Source organism: Dipodomys ordii, unplaced genomic scaffold (assembly GCF_000151885.1).
Source record: "Dipodomys ordii isolate 6190 unplaced genomic scaffold, Dord_2.0 Scaffold38, whole genome shotgun sequence".
Taxonomy (NCBI): Eukaryota; Metazoa; Chordata; class Mammalia; order Rodentia; family Heteromyidae; genus Dipodomys; species Dipodomys ordii.
The window spans coordinates 10424273-10447892 of NW_012267254.1; the positions used below are offsets into that span (position 1 = coordinate 10424273).

The following is a 23620-nucleotide window of genomic DNA, read 5'->3' on the forward strand; positions in this document are numbered from 1 at the left end:
GAAAAATAAGTTTACTTATTATTTTCAAACTTTTTTGAGTTTGAAGTACCTATGTGGCATCTAAGTAAAGGAATGTAGTAGGAAATTGCATATCAAATGAAAACTCTGGACAAAAGAAAGTTTTAGTATATAGAGATATGAGTTAAAGTTGTGGGTATGGATAAAATTTCCCCAACAAAATGACTTCAAAGCATTTCCATAAGTCAGTATCTCTATTTCCTGCACTGATAATAGTGAGATGTGGTCCAAAAGAGTGGAAAATTCAAGTCACTTTAACATATTATTGAAGCACATTCTAGCAATAGAATTTCTTTCCTTCTCACAAAAATAGATTGCCTGCCCGATTGTGTTTTGCTAAAGTTAATATTAAAGTTGACTGACACTCACTTTTAAAGAACCAGTTGCATACTGAGGGCAATTTGAAATCAGACAGGTGTGTGCTAGGCATCCAGACATAATTCAGCCAGAAATGAAAAATTAGCCACAGAGGATTGCCAGGGCCCAGAGTGAACAGAATATTGTTAGAAGTTAGTTATCAAATATTTTATTGAGATGTTCACACTCAACTTTAGATATACTGATTCTATCTTTCCTCTTCACATATAGACAAACTGAGGTAAAGTATTATGGTACTATTTTGTGGTTATACAGTTAAACAAAACTAAGGGCAGTGCATTTCACTCTCAAGTTCTCTTATTTTGGCAAAAATTCCTTCCTATTCTGAACAATTAGGGCCAAATTTAAATTTTACTGAGATTGATTATTGTATGGTAACTGCCCTTTTCATTCTCTCTTTTTTCCCCCTGTGCCTAGGAATCATACATAAAGGAAATGGGGAAAATATGTTCATTTCTCAGCAGCCCCCAGTCATAGCAACTATAATGGGTAATGGACACCAAAGGAGTGTAGCCTGCACTAACTGCAATGGCCCAGCCCACAACAACAAACTCTTTGCTCCTGTAGCATTAGCTTCTGGCCCTGATGGTAGTGTGTATGTTGGTGACTTCAATTTTGTAAGGAGAATATTTCCCTCAGGAAACTCATTAAGCATTTTGGAATTAAGGTAAGTCTTTTCTAATCTCTACATTTACATAGTGGATAAAGAAAACAGCAAGAATAAGATAACATGAAGAGACAAGGTATTGCCAAAAAGTCAGAAAATTCATTTGCCTACAAATGTACCACAGAGTTAAGATGCAGGGATACGAATAATGGTCAACATACCCACTCCTCCTATGAAGCAGCCTTTGAGCACTGCTTTACAGAACTAAGAAATGTTAACATCCTTGTATATAAGACCTCCCCTATCTACACTGCTGTCTCTGACCAGAATCTCAATACTTCCAAGCACCCAGTTAAGTCACTCACTCATTGCTGTTCACTACAAAAACTAATAAATACTGTCTATTCCATTATAACAGGTAGAAGTATTGCCAGATCCAAAAGGTTACACATTCCCATATTTTTTGAAGTAGTCATTTATAAAGAAGAAATGGATGTCTATTCTTTCATGGCATAATAAGGAAGGAAGAACGAGTTCTTTACCTATACAAGCATAAGTCCATGAAGATTAGAAAACATTCATCCTCAGATTTTCTTTTACTTTTTAAAATTGTGGAGTAGGATGAGTCTTCACTGGCCTCCTGTTTGGCAAGTTTGCAGCCTTTACCACCCACTTTACCAAGACCATCTGGGTTATTGAATCCTTCATCATCTTTTTAAAACTTTGCACATACTACTTATACAAAAAGGTTGCATTCTGTCATTTCCATATGTACATATAAATCAAGTTCACCCATTGCATTTACTCCCTTATCCCTTTCTCCCTTTTGGTTATGACTTTAATGGGTTTCATTACTCTACTAACAATGCGTAAATGTAATTTGATCATTTTTACCCTCATAGTGCTTTCTCCTTTTCCCGTGCCTCTCCAGTTTATTCTCTCAATAGTCCCACATTTATGTTCAAGTCTTTCTTTTTCTTTCTTGTTTTTTAGATCTAGATTCTGTATATGAGAGAAAAAATGCAATATATTTCTGAGTCTGGTTTGTTTTGCTTAATATAATAATCTCCATTTCTATCCTTCCATCTGTTGTTTCCTGAAAGAAACGTAATTCCATTTTTCTTTATGGATAAATAATTCATATAACATAACACATAAATTTTATATATGTGCATATATGTATATACATGCATGTGTATATGCATAAATAACACATGTGTGTTATATATAGCATATGTAATACACATATATAATGAACACATACATGTATTATATATATGTATACACTTAATGTATATGTGTGTTATATAAAATATGTATAAATAAAACACTTTTTTTTCTTTTCCATTCTCCCATTGATGGGCACCTAGACTGATTTTGTAGCTTGTCAATTGTAAATACTGCTTCTATAAACATAGATTCAGGAATCTCTATTACATGTTGATATTTGCTCAAGAGAGCTAGAGCAAAATCATATGGTAGCACTACTTTCATTCCTTTGAAAACCTCCGTACTGATTTCTGTAGTGACCATATTAATTTAAATTCTAACAGAGTAAGAATAACTTTGCACATACACACCTTTCACAGCTAACAACACTTGTATTTGTTTCTTTGATGATAGCCTGGTATAAGATGGAATCTTAAAGCCATTTTGATTTGCATTTTCTTTATGGCTAAGAATGTTGAGCACTTCATGTATTAATTAATCTTTGAATATTCTTACTCTGTTCAAGATAGTTTTTTGAGAATATAAAGAATTTTAACACCTTTTTATATTCCATAAACCAAACTTACATACAGATTACAACTAAATCAACCATGGCTTAATCAGTTTATTTCTTCCCGTGCCTCTCTAAAGCTATGAGATCATGTATGGGACCTCTGAAGTTCAGGAAAAACAAACTATCCTCTTCTATTTCATTAGGGATAAACCAGGTTTTGATCCCCTAGGTAAACAGGTAGAGCCTTCCTTCTAAATGATATGACAGCATTATACCTGACACATGTCTGTGGAAATTGAAGCTAAAAGTTTGTCTATATTGCATAAGATTTTTGATGTTGTATATTAACAATTCCATAAATGAATTTTTGGTGGGGTATCTCCTCCATGAGCTTAAAAATAATGACTAAGAGAGCATATATGTTGATAGAACAACTTGTATGTACAAAACACTATCAAGTCCAATCAGAACACATGCGAAGCCTAGGTCATTATTATTTAACACTTATGCTCACAATAGCATGGAAATTTGAATTTATAAGTCCATTTCTTGAAATTTTTCAGATTTTCATGCTTACTTTGAAATCTACCTTCCTTTTCTCAGAGTAAGTTATTCCTTTACACCTAACTGGGGAAATCTAGTCCCAAGCCCCCCATCCATTTTTTCACATTAATTCACTCCAGTATTAATACATTTCTTAATTATAATTGCAAACGCTGTCACAGGGAAGAAAGCTGTTAAATCCCTTAGCTAATAAAAACCAGACTGTAAAGTTAAGACTTTACAAAAACAAAGCACATCTAAAAAGTCTAGAAATGCACTACTTCATATTACCCTACCCTAATCAGGGAGTTGTCATCTCCAGTAGTATATCTCTTTGGGCACCTATTTACTGGAAAGTCAACAGGAAGGCGAAAAAATGGTTGCATGGCTGAGTTAAGAAATGATTTACATAATAGACTACACTGTTTCCAAAAACCCTAGAGGTAGTTTAGCTGCATGATGCCAAACATGCATGGAAACACTGAATAATTTATTCAATACTGAGCATTTTCAGTCATGTGGATATTGGCTGTGAAGTAAAGATCTTGCTTGCAAAGTTAACCTTATAAGGGACATACCATTCCTATATAGCTAATTCCTCAAAAGAAATGTAATTCCTCAAAGGAAAAGTAATAAAATTACCTATATAAGCAAAACAAAATATGATCTTAATATAAGGAAACTCCAGCTAAGGTTAGTCCCTTTTTGTAATTTAAATATAAATTTCCTTAAGGTAGAGGATGATAAGAAATGTACTCATTATCTGGCCCATGTAATTGTAACTCCTCTGTATAGTATTTTCACAATAAAAGAATTCACAAAAAAAAGAATCCTTAACAGTTCACATCTTGCATCTTAGTCCTTACAGACTTCAACACAAAGTCTTTTGAAGTATAAAATACAAAAATTGGGACCCTAATTGCAAAGTACTTTTTCAGTATGAATAAAAATTAAATCCAGGCACAGTAGCTATGCTTGAGGAAGCAAAGATCAGGAGGATTGCAGTTCCAGACGAGCCTAGTCAAAAATGTTCATGAGACTCAATGTTCAATAATAAAAAGCTAGACATGCTTATCATTATAGCTACACAGGAAGCATAAACGAGAGCATCTCAGTCCAGGCTTATAAAATAATGTAATTAAAACTAAAGGAGTTTCAAAATACATTCTCTGAAGACATGTTTCTTTTTTACTATTTTATATTAATTGTGTCAAGGAGTTTTGTTGTTTAATTCCCATACATGCACATACTGTTTCAATTATATTCACCCCTTATATTACTATCTTAAGATACATCCTTTCCTATGCAAGATAACTTAGGTCATGTTTTCCCTAGAGATTTGCATCTCATATTCAAGTATGCATTGATATGTATGTATATATGTACATACATACTAGCAGAGTGGAAGGGTGTCAAGGGAGGTGAAATGTGGCCCCTTAAATCATAAACAATTTGGGGTAATATATTCTTTCCTGGGTGAGAGCTCAGAGTCTTACATAAGTATACATACATACAGACAGACAGACAGACAGACAGACAGACACAGACACACATTTTAGTAGCATAAAACTGATAACAGGTTTCTGATTTTAACAACAAAAGGATCCATCAAGTTTCAAGGTCCAAAATCATGTCTAGTTCATGCCTGGCAATTTAAAATCTCTATACAGTTTGATTCCTTTTGATAACCACAAACTTAAATACCTCTGAAGAAAGACCATTACAACTTTTGACTGCTCTGTTAAATTTTTTTCTATCTTATATTCAACTTGTCTGCTGTCTTAAAGCAGGCAGATGCTAACATCTGTAACAGCACAGAAGTCACTTTCCTTTTTTGCTTGAGAAAATTTCACAAATGTGAGTACAACTACCATAGATCCTTGCCTTTCTTTTCTTCAGTTCAAATAAGCCCAAGTCATTCAATTATTTCTCATCAGTTATGGTTGTTTCTTTTTTCTTTAGTCATAGCCTCAGGGCCACCTTTTCGTTTTCTAAAACTAATAGGTATAATTATATAAGTAAAAATAGAATATACCATATCAAGTTCTCTGTAAAAATTCAACTATGCAATATACCCTTGCTCCCCTCTCATCTTCTAATTTCACAACTCTATTAGAAAACCCATTAAGCATGACTGCAAGTGATTTATTCTTCATCAAAACCTTGCACTGCTATTTTTTGGGGACTTCGTGATTCTCTGGATATTTATTTTGTCCTTCCCTTAAAATGACAGCAAAAAGAAAATGAGAGATTGGTAAATGCTTCTTAGTATCTTCAGTAATTTGAACTTGACAAATGTCAACGTGACATAAAAATTTCTCTAGAGATTTTACTGTGTCTTTTTCCATAACTAGTTAATAGTTCTACATTGTTCTCAAGACTTGACTCCTATCATTGATTATGGAGTGGACTTGGAATAATACACATCTAGGGCCATTTGGCCTGTTGAAAGGTAGTAGAATTTATAGAGCACTCGACTGAAGGAAGAAATGGATACTGGGCTTTGGAGAACCCTGAAAATAGCTTAGAAATGATTATGAACCATCATCTTGTCCTGGACACTAGAGCTACAAATGCTAGAAATACTAATTACAGATTAAATTGGTGGCTACTTCCCTCAGAGATTAAAAAATGGTTATCAGTGGTACCCAAAGGTTCTTTATGGCTCACCCCTACATATCTTGTAGAGCCAAGCATGGTGGTACATACATCTGATCCAGACTGAGGCAAGGGAATAGGAAATTCTAGGCCTGTCTATTCTACACAGTGAGATCCTGTTTCAAAACTCAAAATGAGCTGGACACTGGTGGCTAACACCTATAATCCTACCTACGCAGGAAGATGAGATTTAGAGGATTGAAGTTCAAAGCCAAGCCAAGCAGAAAAGGACACCAGAATAATCAGCAAAATTACAGATTAGAGGCATGATTCAAGTGATAGAGAAACAGCCACAAGCAAGAAAACAGAGTGAGAGCTCAAGACCCTGAGTCCAAACCATAGTACCAACACAAGAAAAAGAAGCATCTTTGCTTGTTTTTCATAGGTTCTTAAGTTTCCACTGTAAGAAATGTGCTTTTTTGAATTAAAACTTTATCCTTTAAGAGCTGCTAACATAAGAACTTTAGGATGAACCATCAAGCTAAAATCATCCATTATGCCCTTGACAAGGGTTCATTTATCAGATTCCTTTTAAAAACTGATATCTGAAAGCATGGGCCCTAAAATATAAAGGAATGAGCTGTGATAAACGTGAGGACCAGAGCTAGTGCATTATGGGAAGGTGTTCAGTATACAGTTGCTGGAGTTGGTTAAGTCAATGGTAAGCAAAGTTGGCAATGGATGTTCACAGAAAGAAGACTACAGTATGATGAATAGGAAAGGCAATCCATTGTTCAACACCAAATATTTCTGAAACAACACATAGAGACTATGTTAAATCTTTAGATTAATTTGAGGAGTACTATGGTTTGAGTTCCTCCAAAAGTTATATCGAAATGTGCTGAAATACTCCAATACAATAACATTAAGAGGTGAAACTGAGAAGAAAATTAAGAATAGATAAAGGTTTACGCCACACAGTTCATTATGACTCTTTTGATGCAAGTCACTAAACAACAGTTCCATAGTAGACATGACTCCCTTTTATCATCCCTTACCACACAAAAATAAAAAAAGAATATATGGCAGGCACAAAAGGACAAAGGCATATGATTCTGTTTATGTAAAATATTCAGAATAGCAAATCCATACAGAAAGTATGGTTTTTTTTTTATCAATGTATATGCCTATTCAGGGACTTAAACTCAGGACCTCATGCTCTCACTTAACTTCTTCACTCATAGCTGGCACTCTACCACTTAAGCCACACCCCTCCACATTTAGAAATTTGATTTTTTTTACCTGGAGCTGAGGGAGTGGTAAATGGGGAATTGCTACTAGCAAATAGGCACAGCATTCCTTCATGGAGTGATGAAAATGTTCTGGAATTAGATGATAGTAATGGTTGTACAATTCTCTACATATACTGGAAACTGATAAATTGTATTTTTAGAAGGGTGAATTTTATGGCATATAAATCATGCCTCAATAATGTTCTTTTAAGCTATAAAGGAAGAATAATGACCACCCTTTCCAACATCTGGATCTTGGGAGATTCAAAGAATAATATACAAACCCTATAATTAGGAGCATTTTTTGTTCTAAAAAGATTTGTGATTACACACCTTGCTCCTAAGTCATGACAGGCTTCAAATCAGTCAGTTGCTGGATGTTGATACTCACTGATGAGCCTAGGTACTAGTGATGAGCTCCCACACTGGCATCTCAGCATGTAGTCAGTTGCTACCTAGACAGCAGGCTGACTTTGGTGGCGGTTCAATACTAAATCCTTAACTAAAAGTAATTCTGAGACAGAACAAGGTCACACACTGGAAATAAATTCCGTCATTTTCACTTCCTCCCTCTGAGATGTTAATGAGAGAAGCTGCTCTGTGTAATATGGGACATCTTTCCAAATTCACAATGACATTTTTGGCAAGATCAGAAGCAGCTGCAAGAAAAATCAAGCTATTCCCCTCCTTACTCCTTGCCACCACCTAAGAACTTTAAAACCCTTCATAACCAAAAAAATGATTTTATACCATGAGAATCTGTTATAAATGAATCTGTGTTTTAATCACATTTTTCTATGATTTTTCACAACTGAACTTTCTTTGGGAGCATCAGTTATGATACAGTGATACCAATGAATCTCAAATACGCTTATCATTTAGAAGCCATAAAAACAAGCAAGTATCTGTGGTACTACTGAAGGAAGAAACTGAAAAAGGTGCAAATGCCTAAGGCAGGTTTCTAATCAGAGCTATGCATCCTTACTGGTCACCCACAGAAAACCTACTGTTTTGAGATAGACAGAAGGGAAACTGAAAATTCAGTGGAAACTGACCTGTGCCCAGCTAGTAAAATCCCAGAAAGTTTTCTCTTTTTTTGCCAAAACAGTTGAGTCCATTTTAACCTGTAGTTTCCAGTTAAATAACTTTGTATCTATTCTTTTTTCTGATGTTGCAGACATTTTTTAATTTCACAAAACATTTTGTTATCTTCATGTTTCCAAATGACAGACTTAAAAGGATTTTAAAAATTAAAATCACAATAATTCACAGATGATTATAGCCTTTTAATTCTAGGCAGACTTGACCCAAAATCAGAACTGTACAGATTTCAACCTCTGGATGAAAAAGCCTCATACCAAGTTGCAGAGTAGAATGATGTAGGCAGTAATACACTGTGCCAAGAAGCTCACAGATCAGGAGTTGCCAGAGTATTCTGCTGCTGCTTCTCAGCTGACAATTCCATTTTGCCCATCCTGGTGACTCCCTTGGAGAATGGATAGGTGACCAAAAGATTTAATACTTGATATACATAATGTTTTATTAAACCTGTTTTGATGCAGGGGTTTTGTTGTCAGGGACAGTCTATCATGGTTTAACAGAAAACCCTTGTACTTTTATCTTCTTAAGAGGCTTAATATTGTTTAAAAAAATGAACACAGTAGACATCTCTATCTTATCTCAGACATCAGATAAGTGGCTTAGGCTTGGGGTTGAGATGCCTGTCCAACATATGACTTGATAATAAAACACAGTGGTTTTATACTTTGATAAAAGTAGATAGGCCAGCAAGCTGGAGCCTACACAGTCATTTGCAATGACTGCTTTTTTAATGCCTAACCTCACAAGCTAGTTTTGTGTAAAACAGGATTCCCAGGCCCCACCCTCATATTAGGATTCTGACTTAGTAGAGAGATCCCAAAAAACTGTGTAGACAAAATCCATAGTTTATGAAAAACCTTTCCAAAAACTAGCTTCAAAACACTCTCACTCCACTTTGACATTTAGGGGAAGTGTGGGAGGATTGGGTCTTTGGCTTGCACACCTAATGATCCCTTTTACTAAGTCCTAATTACTACAAGCTGAGTTAGGTATTTGCTGTGTCTGGTTACATTTGGTTTGTGGAATGATACTGATGACTGTCTGTTTGCTTTACTTGCTACTCCTGGACACATTGTGCACCCTAGAAACAGAGATACCAGACATAGGTAAGCAAATTATATGCATAGCTGCATAATGACCCCTCTTGCCTAAAGACCACCCTAAATAACATGTTGACAGGGAAATTGCAATTCTTAAATATGGTTTAAGAAATCGGCTGGCAATGGGACTCAGGGATAGAGTGCTTACCTTGCATGCATGAGGCCCTGGGTTTGATTCTTCACCATCACATAAGCAGAAAAAGCCAGAAGTTGCACTGTGGGCTCAAGTGGTAGAGCTCTAGCCTTGAGCTGAAGAGGTGAGGGACAGCACCCAGGCCCAGAGTTCAGACCCCATGACTGACAAAAAAATATGAAAATGAATCTGAACATTGTGATTGGGTAAGTGTCTTCCAAAAGAAGAAAGCCCTTCAACTCAGTAGGAATTTTCTGGAGGATCAGAACTTACATTAAAGCAAACAAAGTGAAAGATGACAGTTTGGTACTTCATCTGGAAAGCAAAGCCATAAGTCTCATTAAGTTTTGCTAAGATGGTATCACAAATGAGTACACAAATTTAAACAGATTTGATATTTTCAAGTTGCAAGTAGAGGGGGAGGATAATGTAACAATTTCCTTAGATTAAGCATACAGTTATCAAATTAGGAAACCATAACTAAGATAACTTTCTTTCCTTAACAGAAGATTGTATATGTTCATTTGATGATATGCTTTAATCAGACTCTTTTCTTTCATGGATTCTATTTATTCACACCAAAACCAAATAATAGAAAAACTTTAACCATTTCTCATTTCTCAGTGATGCCACATAGCTCTGAAATTACTTATAACAAGTATTTCCTATTCCATTTGTTTATGCATTGCACTTCTTCTCAATTCCTAAATTGCAAGGAAGAAAACATAGTTCTCTCCCAAATGCCAATTGTCATCAAAATGGCATTATCAAAGTTTTTAATTTGAATATTGTTTGAGAGATGCAACTTCCTAAATGCCAATGCACAAGATCAACCTTGCTACTTTAACATAACTAGTTTTTAAGCAAATTAAGGTGGTTGTGAAATTAGTTACTGGTAATGTGTTGCACATTATTAACTATGAGTTAATTGCTCATTTAACAATCTATGTGATTTTAACCAGCATGACCAAAGTGATCTTTTCTAAGTTGAAGACTACTTGAATGTAAAACTAATGAAAAGGTACCAGTAAGTCTAAAACTTAGGTTACAAAAGAAATCTTTACACAACTCAAATTGCAATACGCACTAGGCTATGAAAGATTGAGGTAAAACACCACATAGTGCAATGGTGTTTCTTTCTTGGGTGTAGCATGTTGGTTTTTCTAGAAAGTACAAAGAAATTGGCGTCAAAAGAGCTGAAGTGAACTTGGGAAATGACGAGAAATGACAAGACATTACATATCAACCTAGAGTATGTTCCTGACTGCTGACTGTCAAGAAAATAACATTAATCAGATTTGCATTTAGAATGTTGAGCATTCCATTTTCTGAAACATAGTACATAGGTTTGAGAATAGCCTCCCTGAGCAAAATAGAACATGTCATTCCGTTAAATAAAAGGCAAGAACACATTTTTTTACACCTTCAGAACAAGAGTACTTTGAGGGTTTGCATACACAGTCACTTATGATCTTACCTAATCTTAGTAATGGTAAAAAGAAAAAAATGTTAGTAAGGTGGAGGCAAAACCCCTTATGGTTTTGGGTTTCCCTAGATGAGATTGACGAGAATGCTAATTCTAACTTCCCTCACATTGAGGATACTCAATAATGAATGAATGTAATGCATTCGAATGCACTTTTGTGTGAATAACATTTCTCTTGGAAAAATAGCCTATGGACTCTTCCTAAACAAAGCATGATTAATTTAGTTCAGCTGTAGCTCCACAAAATGGCTAGCAAAGTATTGAAATTTGTTTAGGGGAAAGATTGTGACCCATCTTTATTCTAGGAAGATCTAAACATATTGGAGATATTTTATTCTGCATATAAAAATTAAACTATGTAAAAACTTCCCTCAACACCCTATGTAAGAAGCCTTTGCCACAGAGATGCCTTTATCTGGTAAAACTGCCAAGACAATTCCGGAGGCTGTTGGGGCCCTTTTCAGTTTATTTACAGCATCTGTCATGGTGGTTCCAGGGTTGAAGATGTCCCTGGAATCTATCTTACTTGATAAAGGTAAGTATTAAAAACCTCAAATATTCCAGTTGGACCTGATTTTGTTTCCAATGAAAACTTGAGTCCTAAATTAGCATTTACCAGCCTGATTACTATTAACATACATCAATATGTCTAAAGTACAAATACAAGTAAGAACATGCTTGTCCTTAAACGATTTCTTTCTTCTGATCACAATCTCCTCCATTTTGCTTGGCTAAGTAACGAAGTCCTGAACACTTTTGCATCTTAGTTTTATATCCTACAATTCAGTACTCAGTGAACACTGAACCTTTCAGAAACCTGGCCCCAAGGATATAGAGAAACATGGTTTGCTGCTTGCAAAGAGCTCGCAGACTATTTAGAGGGGGAAGGAAGATGTCAAAACATTTAGTGCTTACAATCAAGCACCTGAATCTTGGTTTCTAATACCATTCTTGACAAAGGGTCCCTGATGAAATGGCTGATTCTAGAATAAGGACATGTAGTATACATAATGACTGGAATATCTTCTAGTGTCAAAAATAAGTAGTAAACAAACCCACTACACCAGATTCACACACACACACACACACTGACAGAGATATGGGAATGGAGTAAATAATCCAACAGAAAGAGCTCTCAGTGTTGAAAATTTAGCTTGAGCAACAAAGTAAAGTAAGATTGGATTTAATACAAAGTATTAAATGAATATCCATAATATATGGTCAAATTTATAAATAAGTGAAAAATGATAAAGCTCTTATTCAGAAAAATTCAAAATAGTTTACTTAGATACTCCATCCTTAAGGAGATGGAATGTAACTCCTTATTCCTTATGTGTTGTCTGTGTAAAGTTACTTCCATCTAAAGAGGAAAATACGAAAGTAAGAGAGGAAGAAAAACCGTACAGTGGAGAAAAACAGACTCAGCTAAGACATCAACCCCAACCAGTAAAAACCATATTGATAGTTTGTACCTTTGATATGATTTGATTAAAATAGCACTTTATGGCTGGGAATGTGGCTTAGTGGTAGAGTGCTTCCCTAGCATGCATGAAGACCTGGGTTCCATTACTTAGTACCACATAAACAGAAAAAGCCAGAAGTTGCATTGTGGCTCAAGAGGTAGAGTGGTAACCTGGAGCAAAAGAAGCTCAGGATCAGTGCCCAGGCCCTGAGTTCAAGCCCCAGGACTGGCAAAAATTAAATTAAATAAATATATAAAATAAAATGGCACTTTATCACTGTGGTCTTCCTTCAAAAGCCTACAACTCCCAATTATGAGAAAATAAACATTATAGACATATTTCAGAACAAAGGCATCCTATAAAGTACCTGGTCAGCATTCATCAAAGCTGTTAACAGCATCAAAATACAAGAAAAACCTGAGAAAATATCACATCCCCAGAAGAGTATAAGAAGAGATCATAACTAAATATTGTTGGTATCCTGGACAAGCTGTTGCACTAGTAAAAAAGCCATTAGGTTAAAAAACTACAGAAATCTGAATAAAGCATCAATTTTGCTTAAATTTTGAAAACAGTACTAATATAATGCTGTGTTACTAGATTTCTAGTCCCTGCTCTCTGCTTATTTCCCTCCCTCTCTATGTCTTCTGTCATAACAAGTTAACTTATGGTATCCATGTCCAGTTTATTTATCTGTCTTTGAGTTTCAAGAAGAAAACATATATCTTACAAACAAGAAGTTCATCAGATCATAGCACAGTTCTAAAGCACATTGCAGGCACTTAGTAAATGCTGTTTAATGAATTAATAAAAATAGAAAACAACTATGGAATTCAGGTGAGATATGATGGGATCTTAAACTAATGACAACAGAGGCAAAGAAAAATTAGAAATCTGGAGATAAAATCAGAGGGTAGAATTTTAAAAGATACTGTTTCAGTAGATGTGAGAAATGCAGGAGACAAGTTGGAAAACAGCTTCTAGAATTTGACTTAAATAATTGGGTGGTAGGCAGATTTCTGAGCATTGAGCAAAATGGAGTGAAAAAAATCCAACTGTCCTCCAAGCTCTCATGGTTTATGAGGGAGACACTGACACATAAATCAATATTTTAAGGTAATATCTAATCCCCTTAAGCAAAATACAAATACCTCAAAGTAAAGATTTGGGGAACACTTCATTAAGGAGATGGTGTCTAAAAAAGGCCTCAGAAAGAATATGAAAATGAATTAAATGAAAAAGGGTTTATGTACTACCACAGAGAACATTACAAAAAATTTAAAGATAAAAACATCTTGGAAAAGTAGACTTTAAAGCACCTTCTGTTTCCTACACTACAGAAAATATTCCAGGCCAGATACAATGAAAGTTACAACTACTATAATGGCAGAAGGGGTAGAAAAAGAGAGTGATTCTGAAAGCTAGTTCACAAAAAATTTCATGTAGAGAAGAAATAAAGGATGAATCAAGAATGGCCTCCAGGTTTGGGGTTAGAATGAAAGTACATGAAGTTAGATTGGAATAATGAGACTATCTCCAATTAACTAACAAAAAGCCAGAAGTGGAGCTATAGCTCAAGTGGTAGAGTGTTAGCTTTGAGCAAATCTCAGGGACAGTACTCAAGCCTTGAGTCTAAGCCCCAGGACCAGCACACAAAACACACACACACACACACACACACACACACACACACACACACACACACACACACACAAACATACATAAAATTCTGAAAGTTTTCTTTCTTCTCTTTCTATTCTCAAATGGCCAGTATTAAAATGTCAGCATCATTAAAGGTTAGCAGTACACATTGGATTTCTTTTCATGTGTTTATCCATTAATAGAAAAACAAAGAATTTCCTGTCCCATTGGTACATAAAACATAAAAATACAGAATTTCTTTCATCTATTAAAAGATTTTTCCATTTGTAAAAAGAGGCAGACCCCAGGGGGTGCATATTGAACAAACTGCTTTGAATAACTTTTCTTTTCTGTCCCTTAGCACAAGTCCTGCTCACAAATATTATCTGGCTATGGACCCTGTGTCTGAATCACTATACCTATCAGACACCAATACTCGAAAAGTCTACAAGTTGAAATCTCTAGTGGAAACAAAAGATCTATCCAAGAATTTTGAAGTGGTGGCAGGGACAGGTGATCAGTGCCTTCCATTTGACCAGAGTCACTGCGGAGATGGAGGAAGAGCATCAGAAGCTTCATTGAACAGCCCTCGAGGTAAGAAAAAAAAAGTATCTTTAGTCAACTAAATATTTCATTTGACTTCACAGAATTCTAATGCTGTGGCCAAAGTGTGCTCTATTGATCTATCTCAATATTCTGCCTCTGACAAACACATTCTCTTGTCTATCACAGCAGATAGGCACATCTAGGTTGAAGTTTAAGCCAACATATATTAAAATGATCCTAATAATCATTAAAAGATTGAATGTTTCCTTTCTAGTTTATGAATAACTATTTCCCAGAGCCCTTAGAATGCCTTTTTCGACAAAGGAGGGGATAACAATGCTCGATAGGAAATGTACTCATTACCTTACCCATGTAACTGCAACCCTGCTGTGCAATATCTTTACAATATAAAATATATTTTAAAAAAACACAAAAAAGAATGCCTTTTTGGCTCATTGACCTTGGTCAGAGGCTACATTATGGAAGATCTACACAATCCAGCAAAGGATTTTCTGGATTTAAAGGGTTAGCTGGGTCTAGCAAGGTGCTTCTAGGCCCATGCTTTAGTACTTTTGTTTGCATTGGATGAGATCAGATCTGTCCGATCTTTCCACCTCAGTCAAGTATGTTGAATAATGTGGAATATCACAGTTGTTAAACTACTTTCAAAGAGCCTTTTTCCATTAATTTAATTAAATTACTATTGAAACTACTGGATATTTTCAACTTTTATGATGCCTAGTATAACAATTTCTTTTTGTTTTGTCTTTTATGGAAATTCTCCCTTCATTTTATTTGTTTTAAATTTACTTTTCAATCTTCAAGAACTAACTTTCAACTCAATTGCCTGGAATTTAGTGAACAAATTTACATCTCCCAATTAACTTCACAGTTTCACTTGGATCATTTACCCATCTGAGTGCACTAAGCTGAAGGATGTCCAATGTAGACTGCCACCATATACCATCTACTGTATCTGCTTAGCTATTTAGTCGCTCTTCTCTGTTCTTTCTCTAAGATGTGTATATATTTTTTTAGTGAATTTTACAAAGAATTCATTTTACTGAGTTTGGAAAAATCAATGAATTTGTACAGTATTGCACAAATAACATATATTTGTTACAAATAATTAGAAAATAATGGAAATTTTTAATTAAAATCACCGTAAGTTTATCACATATAGAAAACCACCATTAACTCTTTTAGTATTTTCCTTTTTTCTTGAAAATAATGTTTTAATTCACTGAATAAAATATTGGACAATGCTATTCTATAACCTGCTTTTATGAATATGTTTCCATGCCAAAAAATATGAGGTCACTGTATTTAATTTGTTATACAGGCACTCTTTATTTCAAATATTAGGAGGTTACTCTTTAGCCATTTGACATTTGCCATATTGGGATTATGTTGCTACTAGTATCCAAGGTTAAAGCCTTCAATTGGTTTAAGTTCTTTGTCTTTCATAAAGCCCTTCTGGCTAACCCTAGATCATTAAATCTGAATTTTGTTAACAGTATCTACACTACCGAATTAGTACTTAAGTTATAGTTTGCAGTTTTTGCTTTCTAGCTCTTTCATGAGTAGAAGATTTTTTTCTCCTAAAAACTAAATTGCTTGAGATGAAAACTTTATGTAGTATTTTCTAAAATTCCCAACCTCCCCACCAACTTTTAGCACTGTATTTATTTTGTAAATGATGCACTATAGGGCTTTTTGTTGTAAATGATCCATTAAGTAACTCAATTGTTTATACCAGATACTCTAAAAAGGAATTTCACAAATGCTTAAATGGGGTGACCTTCCCCTCTAAGGCAATATAACTCTCCCAAGTATTATGACAAAGTGTTTCCTTTTCTGTCTGCCAGCTCTCACTCCTTATACATAGTAGGACCACAATAAATATTCTATAAGAATAGCTCAAGTGTAACATATAGTCAACTCATTTTTCAAGAAAATATATTAGGCTGAGTCGGACCTTTTACACAGGTTTTAAATCTCTTGTGGTTATTATAAGGAATTCTACATATGAAATAGCTAGGAATCAAGCTGTATTATGCCTGAAATTGACATCCTTCTGAGTTGTTGATAGTATGAAATCCATTCATTTCACATACCACATTCAACCTGTCACAAAGAGAACAAATACCTCAATTTTTTCCAAATAAAGCAAATAATTGGTTTAGAACAGCTATGTTTTTTTGTTTTAGGGGTGTTTTTTAGTTTGATTTTTGTTTCAAAAGTAGTAATAATAGAGTTCTGGTGAACAGGATTTACATGCACTCTTGAAGCAGCAGTAATGAGTGTCACAATTTGTGTATCTGTTAGAGCTAATTTTAAGCAAGTTTTTCTTCTGTCATAGCTAGTAGTATATTTTCTTCTGAATTCAGTTATTCATCTTTCTACCCAGAACTGGTGTTTACCCTAATCAACTACACTTTATTCATCCAAAGCAGTAAGGGTCCTAAGAACATGAAGTTCAGGCTACATGTTCATTTTGGGCAGCTTTCATATAATACTCCTGAAGCTGATACTGTCAACCTCTTACTTACTCCAACGACTGAATTAGATCCCCTAAGGGAGTAAGATGTGTGTATTAAGCCAGGTATCCACCACATCTCTTTCAGCCATGTTAACAATATTTGAAGAACTTTCTCACACTCTTTGAAATCAGTGAGATCACAGAACCTGTCCCCAGACAACAGTCACTCTGAAAACACTGGACAGAACACAACTGCTCAACTACAGCCCCTAGCCCCATGCTCAATATAGAGAGCACTCACTCGTCACTGAATCATAAGTGACATTCTCATTATATGGAATGCTGCAGGGCAATGTCAATAGACTTCCATAAAAGGAGAAAAGTATGCAAAATGTTATTAAAACACAGTGTGAAAATTGAGAGTTGACTATTGCTAATTGCTAATTTTCAGATTCACCTGCAGGTTTTTTGCTCTCAAGAAATCCAAGTTTGTTTATTTTTTACCACACAAATACTATGCACAACAGGTCCTTCTTTCTGACCCCTAGAAGACAGCAACAATTAAATAGATTTCTTTATGGAGTGATTTGATTTTTCTTTCTACCTAGATGTTCATAAAGCAAAGCTGGAGAGCAGTCAAAAATGTAAATGTACATCTAGAAAGTACAAACTAGGTTAAGAAAGATAGCTTTCTCTCAGACTTTAACAAGCAAAATATTGCAATTATAGGCAGACACTCCAACATATTCTTCATTATGCAAGGTAAGTCAACTAAAAGTTAATCTGTGAGCCAATTAATTTACTTTCCAAATCTAAAAATAGTGTGAAATAAAATTTACTTTTGAAGTCATTCATCCTAGAGTCAGAGTAAATTACTAAATCAGATTAAAATCCTGTGAGCAAAAGGTTAAAAATAGTCAAGAACCATGGGAATTTTGTTTTCTTTTATGTTTGTTAAGAAATGGTAGCAAATTATGGTGAATACCAGGATAGAAAGCCTAAACGTTCTTGTTCAATCCATGTAATAACGTCTCTTTGATTGACTGCACAAATCAGAATCTTGCTGTGGTTTCCTTTTTCTCAAGGCTAAAATATGTGTTTAAGAAATTATTCCATTGACTGGTTTTGTGACATCAGGCATTTTAACACTAGGCCTTGAAATTCCTCGATTGTACACCAAAAGGCTCAGAGTGAGCAACAATATATTATAACCATAATTTAATGAGTGCCTAATGCACTGTGATAGATATTTTCTATGAAGTATCTTTAATCTTCACAACAATACATACATTTTGACTGTAGCAAAATTCTTATTGGACAGACAAGGTAACAGAGATTTGGATATATTAAAAAATATCCCCAGGGTTATAGAGTTTAGACCACAACACCAAAACTCAAACCACATTAGCCTGACTGCAGAAGTCCCATGATGAGGGGCTAAAGGCATGTTTCCAGTGGTAGAGCATCTGCCTAACAAATGCAAGGCTCTGAGTTCAATCCTCAGTGCCACAAAACAAACAGTGAAACAAGAAAAAGCCTGAGATACCTCCATTCTCCCACACAGTGTGCCCCTGCTAAAATCCATGATCTCTAGGAATGATAAACATATTGGAGAAATTTCTATTCAGTAGAAACAACATAGTTTTATTTACAAGGTAAATAACAATTAGCTTAATTTCCTTTTTCTATTAAAACCATTTCTCTGATTTTTCTGACCTAAGAGCATACCAATAGTACACTACAAAGCTTTCACAAATTCAGTAAATGTAATTATTCAGATAAATCTCCAGGAAACCTTATCACTTCCCTTTGGAAGATTCTGCAATTAGGAACTCCACAAAATTTTCCTTAAGGGACCAAGGCAGGAAACCTTCATTTTATTAAAATTCTTGATTACAATAAAAACTACAAATTTTGTTTGAAGAAAAAATGGAAGTGTCTCCAAATAGAATTTCACATGATAGCCTCTTAGTATTTCTTTTGGGAAGAAGTCTTTATCTTCTCCAGTTTTATATGCTTTTATTTGAATCCCACTAAAGAGAAACATTTGCCATTTTACTCATCAATACTTCAACGTAATGGGGCAAGGAAAAAAGTTTAGCAAAGAGGTTGATGGAGTGTTAATCCCTGGCATTGTATATGAGTTCGAACTGACTTTGAAAGATGCTTTTAAAACATGCATGGATGATGTAGTTGAAACTTAGGTTCCATTTATTATTTTTACTGCAACTTTCTTTAATTCTACAGAGAACTCAAACTAATGAGTCATGTAATAGATGACCAAGTACTTAAGCAGAATGTGAAATGGTACTAGGTGGGGACATAAAACAAAATTTCTGACAAGCTGAATGCATTTATTTTTTTGAAGTAGCTACAAAGGGTGACAGAGTGATAGGACAGGACGAAATTAATCAATGACTTAATTTGGTTTTCTTGGGACCTCACCAAGGATTTGATATCTGGTTTCATGTGTGTCTTGAAGCAAACTGACGTCAGAAGTCAACAGAACTTAAGCAATATCCACATGAATGCAGTTGTTCTACAGAAAAGATATCCTTATATCTTGACAGCTTCAGAAAAGTAGTTTTAGCATGACACTAACCATGCAAGAGTCATTTTAATTCTATTGGTAATTGTGAAATCTTGACATAATAAAGTCTAGATGCAAGTGATCTGTTTTCATCACTTCCTAGATAAAATGATGGTATATCCTGAAGCTCTACTTCTTCCCCTGGCATTTATCTGCATGCTGTTCTTAAAACCTATATTTATGGATAATGGAAAGATGCTAAGACTATAATCAGTGACTTGTTGAAGTCAGTTGTGTGTATAATACAGAAACAGCAATGAGAATGCTCTTTTGGTTCTTCAGTGTGATGAGGGCAGTAATGTTTTTTTCCTAAATTCCTTTAGTATATAATTTGTCCTGGTGGCATAGCTATTTGTATGGTCAGTAAGAACAACCTTCAGCAAAATTACAGAAAAGCAAAACATTAATGAAATGAATTGTGTATTTATGAAACAAAAAATAATTCAGTATTGTTGGAATAAAAATATTTGAGGGTGCCAGGTACCGGTGACTCATGCCTGTCATCCTAGCTACTCAGGAGACTGAGATCTGAGGTTCGTGGATTGAAGCCAAGCCAGGCAGAAAAGTCTCTGTGAGTGAGACTCTTATCTCCAATTAACCACTCAAAATAAAAAACAGGAAGTGACCCTGTTGCTCAAGTGGTAGAGCACTAGCCTTCAGCACAGATTCAAGGACAGTGTGTAGGCCCTGAGTTCAACCCCACAACCAATAAAAAAAATGAGAGTAATACGAAAGGCTGAAGCAGAAGTAGAAATTTAAGCAAAAGATTTAAAACAGGACCATGACAACATAATCTGACATATATTTTGGATAATTTTGATGACAACATATTAAATGCCTTGTGGCAAATCAAAGAAACCATTGGGAGTAGTAACACTTAAAGTAGGTTGAAGGAGCTAAAAGGTTCATGGCTCTCCATATGATAACATCAGTGTTCATGTAGAAGTGGATCATTTTTGCTGAAGATGAAAGAGTAAAGACAGGCATTGTGGTAAATAGGAAATATTTGGGAAAATTTCTTAGTAAAGTCTGCTTTTCAATCAAATTCCTAGGCACTTTCCATATGAATTTTCCTTCAATATTCTTGTTTTAAATCAGAGATCCTGAATAAAATATGTTTGAAAATGTCTGAAAACACAGGCAAAATATTCTTTATACCTCAATGATCCTATGCTATTTTCACTTATGGGATGTCCTTCTTAAACGAAATAATTGATTTCCCAACCTATTGTTGCTACAAGAGAGAATAGTTAAAATCTATTACAAAGTCAAAATGAGATTTTATCCTGTTTCTACAGTTTTTCTGTTGTCTCTGCATACGTTGAACAAAAAAGTTTTAACCTTAGCTTATGTCAGCTGCTGGAATTTAAGAATTTTTTCACCTTTTGTTTCAATCCAAAAGCCATAAAGCATTGATGAGAGAAGGCAAACAAGAGGAAGACATTTATACCCGGCTTTAGCTAGTTGCCTATTTGGTGTAGGGGGAGCATCAGTAGTTCAACAAATGCATTCAAGTTTTATATGGCCACAGATGCTTTATTAAGTGGATTTTCTTCACATTTACTTAACTTTCATACATGCATCAGATCCTATGGAACATTAATATTTTACAGGCCAAATACAATAATAGATAATCTTTTTTGGGGGGGAGGGGGTCCAGTCATGGGGCCTGAACTCTGGGCCTGGGTGCTGTCCCTCAGCTCTTCAGCTCAAGGCCAGCACTCTACCACTTGAGCCACAGCACCACTTCCAGCTTTTTTCTTTTTGCTTATGTGGTGCTGAGGAATCAAACCCAGGGCCTCATGCATGCCAGGCAAGCGCTCTACCATTGAGCCACCTTCCCAGCCCCAATAATAGATAATCTTAAACCGAACTGCACACAAATCCCAAATCCTTCACTCATTAAACATTTATCTTGCCTAAGTCCTACAACATCTCTGAGCTTCAGATCCTTATCTGTAAAGTGAGAAATCTAGAAATTGAGAGCACACAAGGGAGTTGTTTAATTTGTTTGTTTATTTATTTTTTTGTCGGTCGTGGAGCTTGAACTCTGGGCCTGGGCGCTGTCACTCAGCTCTACAGCTCAAGGTGAGTGCTCCACCACTTGAGCCACAGTGCCACTTACAGTTTTCTGGTGGTTAATTGGAGATAAAAGTCTCATAGATTTTCCTGCCTGGGCTGGCTTTGAACCTTGATCTTCAGATCTAAGCCTCCTGAGTAGCTAGGATTACAGGCGTGAACCACTGGTGTCTGGCAAGGGAGTTGTTTTGTAATGCATATAATACGCCTAGTATAACACCCAGCATGTTGTTATGAACACAGTAAACATATCTGCCCTTATGATTCCTCTTTACCTTTTGTTGTTAGTAGTAATAATGATTACAAGTTACTCACACATGAAAGAAGTTACTTTGAAAAGAAGGAAGTTTCATGTTCATATTCTATTAGGAATGGTGCCCAAAGACAGAAGCAGGAATCAAGGTCAGGTAGGATTCAGAAACGGTACATAGTTGGGCTAACTTATTCTCCCTGACCTTCAGGAGGGTGCAGTAATTCTAGTACTTGTTCCTCTTATAAATGTGGAGTTCTGGAGAGCCCCCCAGATCCACCTAAGCAAAATAATTCTCTTTACAGCCTATGATTTTATGCTTAAATTCATTCTGTAAGAACTTTTTTTCAGATGTGAGCTTAGTGTTCAGTACAGGAAATTGCCTTGGTGAGCAGCACATTAATTCCTCATTAAAACGCTTTATGGGGTCCTTGAGGGCAAGGAGCACAGGGTGGATATGTTTGCATAGATAAGATCACCTGAGTAGGGCAAGCTTAGCCAGGATATACTTGAAGTTAGATGGAGAAATGTGTGCTAGATATCTGGTAGAATAACAGGAAAGTGGGGAACTGCAAGAAAAAGACAACATTTTTTAAAAATCATTCTTTGGTATGCATATGGGAATATTCAAGCCTTTTATATAAATGGTACAGTATTTGCATCCATTATGCAAGCCCTACTGTATCCATTAACTCATGTCTAATACAATGCAAAAGCTATATAAATGGTTATTATACTGTATTATTTAGGGAATGATGACAAGAAAAAAGTCTGTGTATGTGCAATACTGATGCAATTTCTAATATTTTCACTCCATGGTTGGTTGACTTCAAGAGTGTAGAACTTGGAGATACTTGGAAAATGTTAGCTGATGTTTACTTTCAAAGAATTGTCTAGAATGAAACATGAACCACTACATCTAAAGACTGACAACATAGAATTGTGGTTTTTTTTTTAATTTAAGATTATAGCCAAAATAATTTTACTTCCTTATTATAGTGCCTCAATGTTATACCTTTTCTATCTGTCCACTTATGAATCATCTGAGCTTATTAAAAAGAAGAGTCCCTGGCCAAAAAAATGACAGAGCTTACACACTAACAGGCAGCAAATCACTTAAATCATATTTTGAGTGGTGTATTATGGTAACCTATAAATAACTAATTGCGTAAAATTGCTTTAGTAGTTTCTAGATGGCAGCTTTAATTAAAAGCACCAGAGACATTTAGAAGTTTAGAAATGGATGGCATGTAATTTGCCCTTTTACCAACCATAAAATGGTAATTACAGAATTTGATTCACTTCTTCTTATTAAAAGTTTTATGAGAATAGCAAGTTCCTTCTAAATACAGTTTCTCTTCCACAGAAGGTAGTACTTTTGTTTTATCAGTCTTGTCCAGCAGGGTAAGATGTCTTAATGTACAAATTCTTCACAAGTTAATTAGGAAATTTCTTTCAATGCAAAATATTTATTTTTAAGGCTTTTAAATATGAAAGCATATTAGAATGAAAACTTTGTCATGGCTTGTATTGTTCCACCATCAGTACAAGATGTCTCAGTAATTTCAAGTTTAACAAATTCATGGCGTG

At 35.1% G+C, this 23620-nt stretch overlaps 1 protein-coding gene across 2 annotated transcripts in view; it reads left to right on the forward strand.

Moving 5' to 3' along the window:
- Tenm1 (teneurin transmembrane protein 1) overlaps positions 1–23620 on the forward strand; it is a 621649-nt gene that overhangs the window by 514170 nt on the left and 83859 nt on the right. Inside the window, exons 21-23 of one of the 2 annotated variants that reach the window (XM_013018086.1) lie at positions 814–1063; positions 9346–9366; positions 14445–14677. In XM_013018086.1, coding sequence (XP_012873540.1) covers positions 814–1063; positions 9346–9366; positions 14445–14677 — 504 coding nt within the window. The remainder of the gene's footprint in view (positions 1–813; positions 1064–9345; positions 9367–14444; positions 14678–23620) is intronic. The other variant, XM_013018087.1, reaches the window with a different exon arrangement.